At 40.5% G+C, this 19,993-nt stretch overlaps 2 protein-coding genes across 2 annotated transcripts; both read left to right on the top strand.

The window, feature by feature from the left end:
• The first annotated feature begins 1,425 nt into the window (after window positions 1–1,425).
• LOC139784144 (uncharacterized) lies at window positions 1,426–3,834 on the top strand. Its single transcript, XM_071723307.1, has 2 exons — window positions 1,426–1,821; window positions 2,305–3,834. The coding sequence occupies exons 1-2, from the start codon at window positions 1,426–1,428 to the stop codon at window positions 3,832–3,834; spliced, it is 1,926 nt and encodes a 641-aa protein (XP_071579408.1).
• Window positions 3,835–13,042: 9,208 nt separating this feature from the next.
• On the top strand, window positions 13,043–14,835 carry LOC139784149 (uncharacterized). Its single transcript, XM_071723309.1, has 2 exons — window positions 13,043–13,363; window positions 13,436–14,835. Exons 1-2 carry the CDS (start codon window positions 13,195–13,197, stop codon window positions 14,683–14,685), a joined length of 1,419 nt encoding a protein of 472 aa, XP_071579410.1. The 5' UTR covers window positions 13,043–13,194; the 3' UTR covers window positions 14,686–14,835.
• Window positions 14,836–19,993: the final 5,158 nt, after the last annotated feature.

Raw genomic sequence — 19,993 nt, forward strand, 5'->3', positions numbered from 1 at the left:
ATTAACAACTTCAGACACATTACATTTTTATTTTTAAGTTAATTTTTTTCTATGGTATACATATGTATTAGCATTAACATTAATCATGCTATATTGCGATTATGTTTTATGTTGAATTGAAAAATATATACAAGGTGCACAACTAAAAGGGTTACAAATTATTATTTTTAAAAAACTAAGCAAAATATTAAATTGTTGTTTTCTTTAGAAATAATAGTCCGTAACACCTTTAGCTTCACACCTTGTACATACTGTTTATAAGATTATAAGATATATTGTTTATAAGATTAAGATGCGTAACACTACAAAAAGGCGTGATATCTGTACAAAATTACTTTTTTCAGAAAGGTAAAAAAAAGGCGTCAAGTACACGCATGGTTACCTCGGAAAAAAACCAAATTGTAGTATCATTAATTTTAAATTCAAAAATATTAATAAAACCCAAATGGTACGTAATATATCTGTGTACCTCGAAAAAACCCAAAAGTGGGTGGGTAGTATTGTTCGAGATTCCGTTATCGCGTTGCGCCATCGCATCAGATGGCAGCATCGATCGGGTATCGACAGGCCGGATCGACGCGGCAGCTTGCGCAAGCACGGGCGCGCTCATCGCGAACTTCTCCCTCGGCAGAGAGACAACATGTCTGCGCCGTGAGTAGACGTACGACGTGTGCTCTGTGCGTTTCTCGAGTGGAAATACGGACAAAGTGCCCATCGCAGTGATTGAAGCTGCCGAGATACTTTGCTAACGTGTAAAGAGACCGCTCATCAGCTCTGGTGCATCAACACGACGAATCAGGCTCACACGTGTGCGAGTGCCAGCCGCCACGTGCCTCACCGGCTCACGGGCCACTCATCACAGCGGGACAATTAATATAATTGATCCCGCTCAGTTCCGGACATTCACAGACTCAATTCTACACCGCTCACGAATTCTCAGGTCAGATTGTATAGTTTTTGACGCATTAAAGACGGCTCAGACTGTGGTCTGAGTTACACAAAAAATAAAGGAATAATTCGTTAACACCCTCCACGCGCGTCCTTCTCATCCCGCTTCCATCGCCGGGAAATATCAGCGATTTCGCGAACATTTGGTCCTTCGAGCCGGATGCGTGGAACTTATGGTGTAACTCAGACACAGATCATGTGAAAAGGGCATGCCCTTCGCGATGTGCCACGTAGACATTATCGCGCTTTCGCGAGTGAAGTACAGACATTCTCATGCGCGCGCGAGTGTTACACAAATATGTTCACGCGCTCTCGCGAGTGTCACATAAACATTATCACGTGCTCAATACATGACTCTCGCTTCGCATAGCGCTTTTCTCTCGCGTCCCTCGAATGTTCTCGTCTCGTGCAGCATTCTTACACGTGCCTCGACGTTTCTCAGGTTTCTCATCGTGTGCTGCTCAGTGACGGCTCAGTATGTCGGAGCCAGCAAAATCGGATGCGAGCAAGTCCACCACGCCGCTGCAGCTCAATGTGCCGCAAGATAAGCGAACGTCGGATCGCCAAACAAAGGAGCAGTGGGAGTCGTCTCTGGGAGCCGCGCGAGAGTACCCACGATTCGAGCAACTCGAACAATTCCTGACATCTCGAGCACGAGCACTTGAGAGAATTGAATCAACGGCCAGCTCTGGAAGCTCGGCCGCATCAACAGCAAGGCGTACCGCGACAGCTCATTATGCAGCAGCTCAGCCGGCCCGCACAGCAAATGCTGACGGCTCAACGGTGGACCCATGTGACTGCTGCAACGGCACGCACTTCATCGTGACGTGCACAAAATTCAGGGACCCCTCTCCGGGCGACCGACAGAAACTAGTAATCTCACGGAGGCTCTGTAATTGCCTCGGCCGCCACAACGTCCGCTCATGTAAAAGCTCACGGGGGTGCAAGAAGTGCACCAACCGACACCACACGATGCTGCATGAGGCTCAGCAGTCGAACTCATCAGCGAAGCCGATCACCAGCTCAGCCACGTCAGCTCAATAGGAAGATGGTGCAATCGTCGCTCACTTCTCTTCGGCCCGCTCATCACACTCAACATTATTAGCTACGGCCCTGGCTCAGATAAATTCATTTGTGACTACTCAGCGCATACGGCTTCTCATCGATTCAGGTTCAGAACTCACCTTCGTTTCTGAATCACTCATTCGTCAGCTCAACATTCCTCGTCATTATTCTGTCATCATCATTACTGGAATTGGGGGCGAAAAGTCAACTCAAACTCGAGGACTTGCCTCACTCTAGCTCCGCTCACTTCACTCAAGATCAGACGTCATCATTCAAGCTCACATTCTGCAGACGTTAACCAACATCTTGCCATCATTCAACGCTGCACCACAGGAATGGCCGCATCTCACCAAGCTAACCTTGGCCGATCCAGATTTCCTCACACCACGGCCAGTGGATATCATCATTGGAGCTGATTCATATGGGCAGATCATCAAGCCCAACATCATCAAACAAGATCCATTGATGCCAATTGCACAGCTCTCAATTTTTGGATGGCTCGTCCTCGGACCTGTCGACACATCATCATCGGCATCTGCCGCAGTGCATCATGCCTCGATTCAGGAGAGAGAAGATGCTCTCGACGAGTTGCTGGCGAAATTCTGGACACAAGAAGAAGTGCCTGCGAGTACCAATCATGAGCTTACTCCTGACGAGCAAAGATGTGAAGAATATTACAAGAGCACTGTTTCGCGGGACTCAACAGGTCGATACACGGTTCGACTTCCGTTAAAATCATCACCTGATATTCTCGGGGATTCGTATCACACTGCGCATCGATGCCTGCAGGGCTTACTAAGAAGATTCTCACGAGATGACAACTATCGACACCTGTATCATCAGTTCATGACAGAATATCGAGAGCTCAATCACATGACGGAGGCTTCACCCGTTTCCAGCCAGCACGCGCAATATTACTTGCCACATCACGGCGTGCTCAAACCAGACAGTGCAACCACAAAATTACGTGTGGTGTTTAATGGCTCGAGTGCATCTACTTCCGGCCGCTCACTTAATGATCTCATGTACACGGGAGCCAAGTTGCATTTAGACGTCACAGACGTTTTGCTCTGGATTCGACAATTTCGGCATTTAGTGGCCACTGACATCACCAAAATGTACAGGCAAATCAACGTACATAAGGATGACTGGAATTTACAACGGGTTCTCTGGATAGACAAACAACTCAAGGAAGTGGAAAATTATCTAACAACGGTCACGTATGGTACCAAGGGTGCCCCGTTCTTAGCAGTGCGAACACTGCTGCAACTGGTAAAGGATGAAGGCCATAAGTTTCCCCTTGCAGTGCCGCCACTCACTGAGGGTCGATATGTTGACGACACGTTTGGAGGCGCCGACACAGTTCAGCAGGTAAAAGAAATTGCAGTGCAACTGAAGAATTTGTGCATGGCGGGCGGTTTTCCATTATCAAAGTGGCACGCGACTCATCAAGATGTGCTCACTGCGGTTCAAGCAGAAAGGGACCAGGGCTCACAAATTGCATTTGACGATTGCACAACCAAAATCCTCGGATTAAAATGGCTTCCTTACGAAGATTCATTCACATTCTCAACAAGGATCTCATCGCACACCAATCATTTCACCAAACGCCTCGTTTTGTCTGAAGTGGCTCAGATATTCGATCCACTAGGCTTTGCATCACCAGTAGTGATCAAGGCGAAGATGCTCTTGCAGGAGCTGTGGCTTCATAAGCTCCGATGGGATGAACCACTGCCATCCCAGCTCTCATCACGGTGGCTCACCATCAGAAAAGAACTCACCAGCTTAAGCAGAATCTCAATACCTCGATGGTATAACTAATGGTATAAATGGGGACCTAAGTCGTCTACAGACGATTCCGAGTCTCGACATCGAACTCGCGAAACTCATGTTCGACCGTTAGACGCCGTGCCGTCGTAAGCGGTGAGATCCCGACGACGGGCAGAGGCGCCGTACGGCAAACCGGGCTCGTGCGACGACCGGACCGCGAGGACCGGCCGCCTAGTAGTGTGTCACATTGTTTTGAGCCTTTCGACTCACGAGACTCCTAGAGATATCATTGCCACCTTTGACTAGAGAGGATACGGCCTTAGAGGCGTTCAAGTTTTTTGACAAGAAAAATTTATGTATTTTAATAAAATATTTTTATTTTGTACTGTTACCTCTGTAATTCTTTGCGATGCGATTAAATCTTTTAAATTACATATATAAACTTTGTATTTAAATACCTTGTATTCCCTTGTTGGGTTTAAATATTTTAATAAAATATTTGTATTTTGTACTGTTACCTCTGTAATGTAATTCTTCATGATTCAATCTTTTATTCTATTAAAAAATACATATATAAACTTTGTATTTAAATACCTTGTATTCCCTTGTTGAATTTAAATAAAAATTTTTAATCTTGTGAAATTATTATCATACATTATTTTTCTAATTTACAATGTAAAGATTTATAAAAGTAATACAACAATTACTTTTCGATGCAATTGTACATATTCTCTCTTGCAATTGGCGCAATTTAAAGATTTCATACTTTTTTTGGGAAAAATTGTAGATGTCACTTGGATTGAATAAGGTAACAATTTTGTGATATAATTTTGTTAAGAAAAATTAAAGCTACTACTACCTGGGTTAGAATAGAAAAACTCTTAAATGGGAATACACACAAAGTTATATGTACTACTTGGGTTTTAATTTTTTTTAAAATAAAGATACTACCCACCCACTTTTGGGCTTTTTCGAGGTACACAGATATATTACGTACCATTTGGGTTTTATTAATATTTTTGAATTTAAAATTAATAATACTACAATTTGGTTTTTTTTTTCGAGGTAACAACTACGCGTGTACTTGACGCCTTTTTTTACCTTTTTGAAAAAGGTAATTTTGTACTGATATCATGCATTTTGTAGTGTTACGTATCTTAGAAACAGTATATCTTTATCTTACAAACAGTATGTACAGATTGTAAAGCTCTATAAGCCGTATATATTTTGCGATACAAGACATAATCGCAATCTACCCAGATAACACACAATATTGTATAAATATGTTATGCTGCGTCAAATATTCTATTAAGAGAATATTCTCAACGAAATCATCTATAAATGTTAATAGAATATTTTCGTTTTAAAGAATGTTCTATAAATGTACTGGAAATATTATAAAATTGTCAGTAGAAATATTCTGTTAGTATATTCTATAAATATTATAGAATGTAGCAAAACTAATCAAATTAAGCGGCGAAGTCGAACTACTGCAGCGCCACGCCACTCCGCGAGCACGTACTACGTACCAGAAACAATAATAAAGAACGCGCGCGCACTGTAGAACGCTGATCGTTGGGCGCCGTGGCGTGAACAGGCCTGTTGTAACGTAAAGTAGGTATAATTTGCATCTTATGCATTTTTCTTGTCTCTTGGCGTTTTCGACTGAGGTGGGTTTCAATCCGGGTTTCAACGAAATCGAGCATTTATTCGTCAACGCGGGCGAATTGACCATTAGATGCTCGATTTCGCTTGTAACTGGTTGAAACCCGGATTGAAACCCACCTCGGTCGAAAACGCTATCTCTGAAAAAATAATATACTTTTTATATTATAATAATTTTATATTTTTATCCCTTGTGGGGTTGTCAGTCCCCCATTGGGCGCCTCCCCAGGTGGCGGATTGGGGAATGCTCGCTGGCTTTGCCAGAGGGTACCGGGGAAATAAAATACCCGGGGTGGACCAAAACTGACACAAATCATGGACAATGGACAAAACAAATATGGAAAATACCCCAGGTGGTAGGCCAGGCAATGACCTGGAAAATCCACTCTCCATGGAGACAGGCCTCAAGGATTCTGGGGGAGGCCAACCATTGTTTGGATTAACTACAATTACGTCAGAAGCGACGGATGTGCCTCAAGGGGCGGAGACGTCGTTTTTGCCTCAAGAAATAGCGACTCTAACGCAACAAAAGCAGATCTTGACTAGAGAAAGTCAAGATCTCATTCAACATAGCCAGCTGAAAACGGCTAACGAATTTATCTTGTACAACCAACTAAAAGCAGCGGAACAAAGGATTGCTCACTTGGAGGCCACGATTTCACAGCTGCAAAGTCATCTTAAAAAGGATGGATACAATCCATCATATTCTACTGATGAAGCAGAATTTGATGATGATGCGCGAGAGAAAAAGGACGTCAACAAGGAAACGGAGTTCATACTAGTAAAACCCAAGAGAGCATCAAAAAAAAGGAAAGCCTCCAATTCTCCAGAAACATCCCCTTTAACTAGACCGGGGACATCCAAACAAGGTGAACAACAGCGCCTAAACAAAGGAATGAGGGAACAAGCACCGCCACCAATCTATGCTATTGGGATCAAATATCATGATCTTGAAAAAATAATTGGACCTGATAACTCAAAGGTTAAAATCACTAGCCAACCGCACCCTGAACAGTTCAAAATCAACCTTATCGATCATGCGGAATATAGGAGACTCTCGAACTTGTTTAATGAGAACAAAATAGAATGGTTCACGTTCTCAGACAAGCAAAATAGACCAATACGAGTCATGGCAAGGGGTCTTCATGCTAAGACTGATCCGGAATCTATTAAAAACGACTTAATGAGAATGAACTACAAGATTGCCAATGTAGTAAACATATTCGGATACCGATATTCTACAGATAAAAACGGAAGACATAGAACCAGTGACGTGAAAGTGCCCCTAAGACTCTTCGAACTTGCCTTTGATAAAAACGAGGATGTTAGTAAAATCTATGCGTTAAATGTTCTATGTAATCAAAAAGTGAGCATAGAGCCTGTGCGAAGAAATCATCAGAAAATAGTGCAATGTAAAAAATATCAAGGATACAACCATGTTAAAAATAATTGCCACAAAGCTGCACGCTGCGTTAAATGCGCTGGTCACCACTACACAAAAGATTGTATTAAGGACCGCTCCACTACGCCAAAATGTGCCAATTGTGGGCAAGGACATACAGCAAACTACAGAGGCTGTATGGTTGCCGTAGAATTACAAAGATTACGAGATAAAAATAGAAAAGGTAAACAGGGAGTGCTAAACTCACAAAGAAAGTCAATTAAGAAACTTCAAGCAGCACAACAATCCCGCCAAGCAGAAAAATTTAAATCTAAAGCAGACGTTACAACTGCAAAGGCATCCTATGCAAACAAAACTGCAAAAGGAACAGTTAATGAGGAAAAGTCTCAACCGGAACAGTCAGCATGCCGTGATATGGCAAGCTTTATGGCTAGGCTTGACCAATTCATGGCCTCGCAAGATAAGCTTAACGATATGTTTATGACTATGTTTCAACAAACTGTGAGCAGTAGGACTGCCCCAAAAAAGAAATAAAATAGCAGGCTCCATTCGAATTGCTGCATGGAACGCTAACGGCCTCGAACAGCGTAACCTAGAATTAGCGCTGTTCCTGGACAGTCAAAAAATTGACATTTGTCTTGTAGCTGAAACTCGCTTTACCAAGGAGACGGTAGTGCGATTCAAAGGATATAAAGTCTATCACACGCTACATCCATCCAACAAATGCAGAGGAGGCTCAGCAGTGATAATTAAGGAAAATATTAAACATCATGAGGAGTTGAAGTTCTCCTCTGAAATGATCCAAGCAACAACCGTAAGGATTTATAACAGGAAACTTCAGTGCAATATAACCGCAGTGTATAGCCCTCCAAGACATAATATTATGGTGGAGGATTATATTGAATTTCTGCAATCTTTAGGCAATCGGTTTGTGGCTGGCGGTGATTACAATAGCAAGCACACGAGCTGGGGTTCGAGAATAATAACTACCAAGGGAAGAAGACTTTATGAAGCGGCTCAGACATTATCATGTCACGTCCTATCAGAAGGAACTCCTACATATTGGCCTTCTGATCCGAATAAATGCCCGGATGTTATTGACATGTTCATATGCAAAGGGATACCAACTAGCTTTACAAAAGTAGAAGGGTCATTTGATCTCAGTAGCGATCACACGCCTATCGTTCTTACTCTGAGTGAAACTGTGATAACTAAACGACCAGCATTGGCGCTCACCAATAGGATGACTGACTGGGAAGGTTTTAGTACATATTTAGAAAGCTCAGTTGTTCTCAACGTCCCGCTCACAACTAAAGAACAACTTGAAAATGATATAAAGCTGTTTACAGAACAAATACAGCAGGCTGCTAAAAACTGCACGCCAGAATTGAAACAGCGAGTACCAGGAAAAAATTATCCCCTGGAAATAAAACAGTTGATATTGGATAAACGAAGGGCACGAAGAATATGGCAACAGACAAGACATCCTGCCGACAAAACCATCTTCAATAATCTTAGTCAGCAGCTGAAAAGATTACTGAATGACATCAAGAATGAAGGAATTGCTAGGTACCTTGAGAATCTTACTGATGATAAAGATACCAATTATTCGCTATGGAAAGCAACCAAACGCATTAAACGCCCCATTATTAACGCTCCACCGATCAAGAAAACCAATAACACCTGGGCGAGAAGCAATCAGGAGAAAGCTGACGTACACGCGGATCATCTTGAAAAAGTGTTTCAATCACATCCGAGACAGACAGCGGAAGAAAACCTTACCCCTGAAGACAGCGGAGATGAAACGCTCATTACTCCAGTCTTACCTAAAGAAGTTTGGGAAACTATCAAGCACTTAAATCCGAAGAAAGCTCCTGGTTACAATATGATCACAGTGCAAATGTTGAAAGAATTACCATTCAGCGGAATAATGAAACTGACACACATATTCAACGCCTCGTTCAGACTGCGGTTTGTCCCTAAGCAATGGAAAATTGCTGAAGTTATCACAATTCCAAAACCAGGTAAACCGCCTGAGAAAGCGGCGTCTTACAGGCCAATCTCCCTGCTGCCGGTTATCTCCAAAGTTTATGAGAAACTTCTATCGAAGAGGCTTAAGCTCATAATCGAAGAAAAACGACTTATTCCTGATCATCAGTTCGGGTTCCGTGACAAACATTCCACGATTGACCAAGTGCACCGAATAATCTGGGATATCGAAAAAGCTTTCGAGGAGAAAAAGGTTTGTTCAGCCATCTTTTTGGACGTTGCGCAGGCCTTTGACAAAGTGTGGCATAAAGGACTTAAGTTCAAACTTCGCAAGTTCCTACCAAAAGCACTCAGTTTGTTGCTGGAATCCTATATTTCAGACCGATGTTTTCGTGTCCGCTACGAAGACGCATTCTCCAGCTTCGGGAAAATTGCAGCTGGTGTTCCGCAAGGCAGTGTACTGGGACCGATCCTGTATCTACTCTACACTGCCGATATTCCTAAATGTCAAGGTACAAAGATAGCCACTTACGCTGACGATATTTCAATTTTGGCGACTGGAACTGATACGCGGTATGCTACTAATAAGCTCCAACGCGCTGTCAATGAGATTACGGACTGGGCTAAACGGTGGCGTATCAAGTTCAATGAAAGCAAATCACAGCATATCAATTTCACCAACAGACAGGAGTCCCCACTTCCAATTACTCTTAATCAACAGCGCGTACCTTATGCTAATACAGCGAAATATCTTGGCATGACACTCGATGCTAAGCTTCGTTGGAAGGAGCATATCATGATCAAGATTAAACAACTAAAGTCTATTAAAAGGAAGTTATATTGGATGATAGGGCGGCAATCCAAACTGTCTATCCATAACAAACTCATGTTATTCAAACAAATCATGAAACCGGTTTGGACCTATGGCATTCAGCTCTGGGCTGTAGCAAAGCGTCAAATATCAATAAGATACAGATCTTTCTAAACAAAGTACTGCGAGACATTGTCAATGCCCGCTGGTACATGAGAAACGCAGACATTAGAAAAGATCTCAACATTACTACTGTTGAAGAAGAAATTACCAAGGCAGCTAGGAGTCATGAACTACGCCTGGCAAATCACCGAAACATCGAAGCTGTACGACTACTAAACATCAGAAGACAGCTGAGACGACTTAAGAGGACTAAGCCTACCGACTTATTCCAGCGAAGAACCAATGAGTGTAGTCCGGCCACGTTACATTAAGTGGAACTGTGTCAGGTGTTTGCATGTTATCGTGAGATGACGAGCATACTGAATCTCTCAAACTCTCAAAGAAAAGTCATAAAACGGTCAAGAATGACTGGTTTGATTTTAGTATGTCTACCCAGACAACTTAGAAAAAAAATATATATATTTTTTTATTCAGATCCAGATCGAGTGATAAAAGTGTGCAATTAGGCGTCTGCGACTACACAATCATTTATAGAGGTTATAAATTTTGTGTTTAGATAAAGTTTATATATATTTACGTTCATGTATTACTATAACATAATAAAAATATGTGTTATAATAAACGTACAGAATTTACAATTATATATAATGTTATTTGTATAATTTTCCATCATATAATCAATATTTATATACAATCTAAATTGTACAGCGTGTTTTAATATTGAAAAATAGATTGAAAGAATATTCTGTATTATATTCAAGGAATATGAAAAGAAGCTTTTAAAAACTATCTGAATAATGTTTATAGAATGTTCCAAAAATACGTCATCCAAATCGTACAGCAGATGTTTATGCAAATATATATTTTAAGAAAAAAAGTAAGAAAAGGTAAAAGTGAGAATTAAAATGTTTTATCATATATACCTATATATATATATATATATATGATAAAACATTTTAATTCTCACTTTATACCTTTCCTTACTTTCTTTCCTATCAAAATATATATTTCTATAAACATCTGCTGTACGATTTGGATGACGTATTTTTGGAACATTCTATAAACATTATTCAGATAGTTTTAAAAAGCTTTTTTTCATATTCCTTGAATATAATACAGAATATTCTTTCAATCTATTTTTCAATATTAAAACTGGTTCCATTTTGACATTCTATAAAGCTTCTTTTCATATTCCTTGAATGTAATACAGAATATTCTTTCAATCTATTTTTTAATATTAAAACTAGTCCTATTTTGACATTCTATACATATTCATAAAACATTATTTCCATCTTATTAGTATATTGTGGGAATATTCTAATATTCTCGAAAAATATTTATAGAATATTCGTAGAAAATGCTTGTGTTATCTGGGTAGCTTGAATAATGCTAATAATATAAACACATTAAGTACCACTTGGATTTTATTAATTTAAAATTAATGATACTACCACTTAGTTTTTCCGAGGTAACCATGCGTGTACTTGGCGCCTTTTTTTACCTTTCTGAAAAAGGTAATTTTGTACAGATCCAGGAGTTACACCCACGGGTGTAAAAGGGTGTAACGCGTCGTATCCCTTTTTAGAGTTAGATATCGAATTAGAATTAAGTCTTATAATATTCGCGAGTGATTTCCGATAATTTTATGTGCCTGAGATTTTATTTTATATCGAACGTTTTATTTCGAGTTTTACATGTCAAAGTTTATTTAGAGAAGGCAGAAAGCCGACTTTTAGATTATTTTATACGATTTTACAGTGAAAAAGATATTAGTGTTAAAATAGCGTTAGATATAAGCAAAATACATATACACTGTGTTACACTTAGTACACTCTGTACACTCCGAAGCCAAAGACTACGATACAACAACAAAGAGCAATACTGTTACACTTACAAGAACACATTCCTTCTAAATAAGGAGACAATTTTACATATTAACGATAATTCGTTCCCAGAGCCAATCAGAGCTCGATTAGAATCACAACTATAGATTTTCCATTTCATTCCCAATAATGATCCCAGATAAATTCTACATAATAATTCTTGCATTCATTTTGATATTATTTACAATTTTTATAATTTACATGATCCTTTTAATTCATTCAGCCAAAGTGCAGTACAGTTAGATTCATTCATTGAGACACCATTATGCAACTTAAAGAATTCATTATAATTTCAATTATCATATTTTTTCCAATTATTACATGCTTTCCAGATACAGATATCATTATTACACTCTTTACACTTTATACACTTTACATAATATTATTAAACATGCGTGACGAGCCATAAGTGGCCCAGCGATTATATTACAGTATAAGATTATCGATTCGTGCCAAAGTGCAGATATTGACAGGTAGAAAAGATTTTGAGTTCGTTTATTAGATTTATTAACAGTAACGACCAATAGGATTGATTCCTGGCGAAACGATATTTATTCACTACATTTTATTACATTTCATTGCATTTTACAGAGATTTATGATTTTCCAAGGCCTTTAGCCAATTAGGTGCACAAAGTGCACACTTTCAGTCAGCACGCGCAATGCCAGCCAATGAGAGGCCTGTATTTATCGTGATAGTGATTTGGTAAAAGCGCGTTGATTCCGTTTTATTATTGATATTTATAACATTCCCTGTCGAATTAAGTATTAGTTACATATAATTATGCGTGCGATAGTTTTAAGAACATTGTACTTACCTTTTACACTTACCTTTACATGCGCCGGTTCCAGTGATAGATGAGACAATTCCACGATGATCCTGGGTACCTGAAACATAAAAATACATTAGAAATGGGTTAAATTACCTAAATATACTTACCTGGAGTCGTGAGTCGTCATTGTGACTTTTCAGGAGTCACTCGGTGCAGATCGAGTGACTCCTTTTCGCGTATTCGCGACTTTCGTCATTGCGACGACGTGATTGGTTCACGCACGGCAGAGCGAGCGATAGCCAGTTCACGTTGTCGCACTTTATTGTGGCACTTTCTAGAACAGGTGCTGAGTCAAGACATCGACTTAGCGCATTCGCATTTAGTGCAAATAGTGCAAGGGTTCTAGGAAGAAATCTCCCCGGAAAAATCCTCCCCGGAAACAAGTTCCCGGGAAAATCTCCCCGGAAAGAATCTCCCCCGGAAAAAATCTCCTACGGAAAAAATCTCCCCCGGAAAAAAACTCCCCCGGAAATAATCTCCCCCCGATAAAATATCCCCCGGAAAAAATCCAGCACTACTGTATTTCAAATTGAGACGGCATTTGAAGGGCCGTTACACTAGACTGTGCGACTTTATTTGGTGCTTGTATATGTTATTATTCGGAACCGTCAACTGATTGTGCTGTGTTTACTCATCGTCAGCAATATCACCTCGATTAACAGTAATCAGTCTGTTGTAAGTACTGGTAGCGATATTATCGTGCACCATGCCGCTCAAATTTGTAAAAAGCAACAAGGGAAAGAATCAGCTGATTGCTGATGGTGAATTGTATTACAAGCATGGGGAGGGGTCTAATGGAAAAGTTATTTGGCGGTGTGTGCAGTATAAAACCGGGTGTCGTGGGATTTGTCACACGTCGTCGGTGTTACGCGATGGTACGTAAATTAATGTACTTAACAGCAGTATCGGAAATTTTTCATTACTCTTTTACTTTTTGCTTATTATAGGCATCATTTTGCATCAAACTGAGCACACAACTCACGCTCCTAACGCTGCAGCAGTTGAGACAAAGCGCGTTGTTGCAAAATTACGGAAGAAAGCGGTGACAAGCAAGGAAGCATCATCGTCATTAGTGGCGTCTGTGCTGGGTACGGTGTCGTCTCCTGTTGCTGCACAATTACCGAGTGCTGAGTCATTGAGTCGGACTGTCCGAGGAATCCGTCAAAGGAACAATCCTTTACCGCCTAATCCCAGGAAGAACACACTGTATGAAATACCAGAACACTTTCAACAGACATTGAAGAGCGTGAAATTCTTGTTATTCGACTCTGAGGATATTAACAACAGACTGCTTATATTTGCTACGGAGGATAATCTGCAGGTGTTGCGAGGATGTGACACATGGTATTGTGATGGTACTTTTAAAGTAGTGCCTGAAATATTCGACCAACTGTACACCGTACATGGGGAGGTGAATGGCAAGGTTGTGCCTCTTGTATATGCGTTATGCCCTAATCGACGCAAGAGAACATATCAAACTCTGTTGCGGGTTCTAAAAGATGCTATTCCCGGGGTGGCCCCAAAAAATGTAATGTCGGATTTTGAGATGGCATTTTTAAAAGCCGTTACACTAGAATTTCCCGAATGTGAACTCAAGGGGTGTTTATTCCATTTCGGTCAAGCACTTTGGCGTAGTATACAAGATCACGACCTTGCGCCATTGTACCGCGAGAGCAGCCGCGTGGCTCGTAATTTACGAATGTTATTCGCATTGGCATTTGTTCCTTTCTGCGATGTACATTACGCGTACGATGCTTTGCTACAGTCGAAATTTTTCACTGATAATGAGAAGGATTTGAGAGGTTTCCTCGATTATTTTGAGCACACTTGGGTTGGCGTGTTAGGTCGTCGTAAAGTACGACGCGGCGCAATGTTTGATGTTTCTTTGTGGAACCACTACTCCTCAGTGATGGTGGCTGTTGCTCGTACCAACAATGCAGTGGAAGGATGGCACCATGCACTAAATCGGAGAGCAAATGGTTCGCATCTCGTACTGTGGAAAATGATCGAGTTGCTTCAGGCAGAGCAGGGTCTCGTCGAGGCTCACATTGCGCGCGCGAATGCTCACGCTCCTGCGAATAATAGAAACAAGCGCTACAAAGACAACGATGCGCGATTGAAGAGTCTCGTTGCAGCATACAACCGACAGGATGTGTTACAATATTTGAAAAATGTCGCTGCCAATCTGTCGTTATAAAAATGTGTTATGATTTATGTGTTATTTATCTTTGTTGTTAGTTACGCCGATTGTATTACGTTAATTGCGCTTTGTTGAATGCGTTTAAATTCCTGAGGAATGTTGCTGTCAATCTTTCGTTGTTTTAAATTATCATGAGTTATGTATTTATTGTCTTTGTTTTTAGTCACGGCCCTGCGGGGGGCTCCACTATCATTAAACTATACACATAGTGTGCCTTGCAAAGTACGTGCGTGGGCTTTTCACACGTGGAAAGTTGTAAACCCATGTGGCACCTCGGTTTTTGCTGGGCACCGAAAATGTTTCCGGGGGAGATTTTTTCCGGGGGAGATTTTTGCCGGGGGAGATTTTTCCGGGGAGATTTTTTCCGGGGGAGATATTTTCCGAGGGAGATTTTTTCCGGGGGAGATTTTTTGATGGGGAGATTTTTTCCGGAGAGATTTTTTCCGGGAACTGATTTCCGGGAGATTTTTTCCGGGGAACAAAACGTCGGTTACGCGATGGGCCAATAGGAGAACTCGAAAATGTTAGCGACTTCGCGCCGGAATACACAACACAGCGCGTGCGTGAAGATAAAGTGGGAGAGCCGAGACCGTTTCTCTCGGACAGTTCTCGAGTATCCGTCGGATGAGTAACATCGTTCGTGTTGCTCAGAGAAAATCCGCGTACGAGTTCTTATCCCGTTGTCCGCTAGCGTCAGTAGCGTGATTGTTAATTCAGTATCGACAAGTATTGCGCGATAGCGGGAACCTAGAGGCAATTACCCACGCGTTCATTAATTAGCACCTGTAGCGGTAGCGACGTTTCGAGAAACCTCGACGCAATCCACGCGATCGAGCGAATGCGTCCGCATTTTAGAAGTGTTACGTCTGAAATTAAATTATTTGTTTATAGTAATCTGAGAGTGATTATTCGCGACCCCAGTGAATATCCTATCGACATTACCGTAGAGTACGCTTCGCTTAACAAGGGCGTGGCCGACGGCCTTGAACACATCCGCGACGTAGAAGACGGCAGCCATCTTGCTGAAAGGAAGGACGGGGCAACGCAGTTACTTATGCTTTCTGTGTTTACGCTTAAAATACAGTGGCGACCGTATTTTCAGCCCGAGTAAGTGGCTTAATAAATATTTTCATATAATTTCCATCGTTAGTCCGGTCACAACCTGACCTTGCAGCCGTCAGCTGCGATCTCGGAGACGCCAGCAACGCGGAAGCAGGGGCCGATCATAGGGGAAAATCTTCTGCTGCCACAGCCACTGGTGTACGTCCGGAGGGCGTCGAGGAAGCAGGCCGGAGGGCAGAGACGTGGCCTAGCAGTGGTACAAGTGACAGGGGGTCGACTCAACCGAGCCGATGGAGGCAAAGGACGCGCAGTAAAGGAGTGGAGTGCGGTCCTGTGAAAAAGACAATAGAGCGTTTTATGTAATAAGATTTCTTTTTCTAATGTAATAAAGTTTTGATTTTCTGACAAGCGTCAGAGCGGCAAGCGTCCAGCGACGTAAAAGATAATTTTCTGTTTTGATTAAATATTAAAAAGTGCCGTAGGTCATAAGTGCGCGAGACGGCGAGTAACGTGATTAAAAGTAATATCATTTACTTTTCCTTATCCTTGTAAAAATACAAATAGACTGATTATTTGGTTTCAGATTAAAAAAAATCAATATTATTGATTTTCCTTTTCTCCGCGTAATTATGTTTGGTTTAAGATTTAAAAAAAATTAATATTGTTTATTTTCCTTCTCTCTGCGAGTTTACAAATAAATTTGTGTGAGATCGTGATCATTCGGTTGCATGTCAGCGCATGTCACGCTTTCTATAAAGTAATCGCCTAAATGAATTTGCTTCAAGGGAATAACTATCAGCACGTTATAGCATGGATCTTTCATTACATTCCGAAAGTTCGCTAATTGTCAGCAACAACACAGCCACGGCCGACCGGTCGCATAAACAAAGTCAAACGACTACGCTCTCACAAAAGAAAGATCCATGCTATAAACAAAGCAGTTGAAAACATGTAACGATCCCGCCGGGTCGTCACGTGAAAACGGTGACGTCTGTACTATGACGTAGGGCTCCGATGGCCAATCACCCTCCCGAAACTGGTGGTAACCAGCCTGGAGGGAGTTTCGCCTCGGAGGTGATAAAGAGACCGCCGCTGCGCCGCAGAATCGATTTCGCTCGCAGATCACCGCTAGTACACCGCTTTTCTACACCGCTTTTCTATACCGCTTTTCTATATTGCGTACCGCCGCCTTTTCGCACTCGCTTGCTTAACGGCTTTCCGCTGCTTTCGCCGTGCTAAACTCTGTGCGCGCTCACGGCACTTGCCTAAAAGAAACCTTTGTTATCTCTGTACATATTTGACATTATAAACGCTACTTTTTCTGTACTTGCTGTGTCTTCTCTTGTGGTTGTCTTTACCTCGCGCTATCTCGCGCTATCGCGTGCTCTCGAACAAAATTGACTCCGTTTACTTCTCAGGTTCTTGAATTAAAAGACATTTGTTTCATGCGACAATGAAATCGAGTCACGGGGTATATGTATGCGCGAGAAATAAAGGTCCGTCCAGAGAAGCGTGGCCCATAAAGGGGGTTTTCACGGCACGGCGTGAACTTTGAGTCACGATGTATATGTATGACGATTAAAGGTCTATTCATCGTAGCGTGGCCCATAAAGGGTGTTGCGCACCGAGAATGTCGAAGCGTGCGAGTAGTTAATTGTGTAACAATGACACGAACGCGGAGTAGATGAGTCAGCGATTAAATGCCAGTAACGGCATAGGGTGTAAAACAAATCTGTGTTTGACCTTTTTATTTCTCCCGACCCGAGCGATATAGAGATTTATTCGTCTAGAACGACGCATCCGGCGACAGCCAAGGGGTGATCGCGAAACACGGAATATGGTAATTTTATCTAGTTATTAAATTCGCAAACGATTAACTTTCTCAATAAGCGTAGCGTCATGAGCGTGACCAGTGGATCACGGCGAAACGCGAGATAACACGGGAAATGAAGTACATTACGTGGATTGCAAAAACGCGAATCACGTAATATGCGCGATTAATTTCGACACAATGATAATGTTTCGAGTCCAGGGAACACGCCTAGGGTGATCCCGATGCGATCGACGCACCGGGTCAAGAAAACGCGAGCCGCGTAACTTCCGCGAGAAGTTTTGACACAAATCAATGCTGGGGTGTCCAACGAACACACCCAGGTCGATCCCGACGTTGTACGTTCACCGGGTCGCATAAACGCGAATCGCGAATTATCGTCAAGAATTCGGAATGAAAATCCGTCGAGGCATGCCCGGAGAGGCATAGCGTTGAGTCACGTCGTAATCCGATACCCGGAACGCGATATCAGCAACCGGAAGTCCCACGGGGACACGAGCGACCCAGGTGTATGGAAAACGTAAGCGAGATGCGATCCTAGAGGATAAGAGCGCGAATATCATGTGTAAACGTGAGGTTATGTCGTGAGCGTAGACACGCAATTGGTTTACAACAAATTGTTTGTTAGCAATATCTAATGATATAGTGCGTGTCAGGTCAGGTCAGGATGTAACCACAGTATATACAGTAGCGCAACTCCGCTTATTTTGTGAAGCCAAGCTGTCCACGGTCATGCGCGACTTAGGGCAAGTGATGGCAGCGCCCTCTGAGCGCCCATTTCAAATAGGTCGTTATATACATTTATAGTTAGATATGTATAATGTATATTTATATAATGTTTAAATAAATAAAAATGTAATATATTTATATATGACAATAGTAAAATTATAATAAATGTATTCTAAATGTAATGGAAATATATAATTGTAATAAAATATTTCTTAGAATGTTTAAATGTCACTAATTAATACCCTTATATAAAATAAATCCTTATAGAAAATCCTTATAGAACAAATATGAGTATATAACAATGTTTTATATAAATAAATGTTATAATAAATATTATAATAAATATTAATGATGCTTTTAGAGTATTTATAATTTTGCTTCTTCATAGAGGAAGCTTTGTTTTCGTGAATTTTGTATATGAACCTTTGATCGTGTATAAAGTTGGGTCTAGTCAACCAAATTTAAATGAATTATATATGAAATAGGGGTAGAAGAAACCAAAGAAAAGATTGTTTTTTGAGTTTTTGATGCCAATATGTTCAGAGTGTTCTAAAATGTCGAAATATTGCATTAAAATCGCATGTCCGTCTGTATGTATGTGTGTATGTGTGTGCATATGTTGTCTGTATGTGCTCTAACTTTCGCAAATATTGAGATATCGGGCTCTTTTTTTTTTAATCGATAGAGAATCATTCAACGAAGGTTGGTATTGAATTGGGCGATGATCTGTAAAAGGGTTCTTTGAAAAAAAATTTTTTTTTTAGAAAAGTGTGTTTTACGCTGTAATTTTTTTAATATTTGAGATAGCGATCTATATCTAATTCTATTGTATTTTCCAGTTTTTTCTACCCCTATTTCATATACAATTAATTAAAATTTGGTTAATTAGTTCCGGAGTTACAGACGTTTGAAATTTTTGAGAATCTGTACATAAATAGAACCCTGTTAAAGTTTGTTTTAAAAATAGAAATAATTTATTTTTAAATCAATAAAGTAACGTGTTATTTTAATCTCGATATTTGTATAATACGAATACTATCATACTATCATACTATTATATAAAACCCGACTGTTTGTCTGTCCGTCCGTCCGTCCGTCCGTCCGTTTGTCCGCGAACTACTCATTTGTTAGTGGACCGAATTTTTATCAAAAGTATATGAAACAGGGGTAGAATTTTCCGGGAAGTGGATAGCTTCCTCTATGAGGAAGCCAAAATAAATAAAGTAAGAAAGTTTCACACTTAAAAACTATGAGGAAGCAATGTGCAAGTTTCTACTTGCACCATGTTTAATATCAATTTTAAAAGAATTTTATTTATAATTTTACGCATCACACTATATGTAACATATATGTGAATATTCCTAAAATTAAAATGTATATGCAATGTAATGTATAGTAAATATACATTATAAATATACATATATGTATACACATATATCATACAATAAAGTATGCTATATTGCAGTTACATTATCCAGTGAGAAATACCTCATCAAAACGATATCAAATTGACGTCAAATAGATGAAATTTTCATCTATTTGACGTCAATTTGATATCGTTTTTGATGAGGTATTTCTCACTGGGTAATGAGTGAAAAATTGTGATAGTAATACATATATATTTATAAAATTATTTTTGAATAATTATTTTTTACAAAGCAAAAAAAGAACAGATTTATATAA

Source organism: Temnothorax nylanderi, unplaced genomic scaffold (assembly GCF_030848795.1).
Source record: "Temnothorax nylanderi isolate EJ_2023f unplaced genomic scaffold, tnyl_v1.0 TNYL_tig0590_pilon, whole genome shotgun sequence".
NCBI lineage: Eukaryota > Metazoa > Arthropoda > Insecta > Hymenoptera > Formicidae > Temnothorax > Temnothorax nylanderi.

Excerpts from the sequence above, each read along its gene's own strand:
- LOC139784144 (XM_071723307.1), top strand. The coding sequence starts at position 1,426 with ATGTCGGAGCCAGCAAAATCGGATGCGAGCAAGTCCACCACGCCGCTG. Across the intron at positions 1,822-2,304 it reads CGGGCGACCGACAGAAACTA|ACGTTAACCAACATCTTGCC; the intron begins GTAATCTCACGG and ends CACATTCTGCAG.
- LOC139784149 (XM_071723309.1), top strand. The coding sequence starts at position 13,195 with ATGCCGCTCAAATTTGTAAAAAGCAACAAGGGAAAGAATCAGCTGATT. Across the intron at positions 13,364-13,435 it reads GTCGTCGGTGTTACGCGATG|GCATCATTTTGCATCAAACT; the intron begins GTACGTAAATTA and ends TGCTTATTATAG.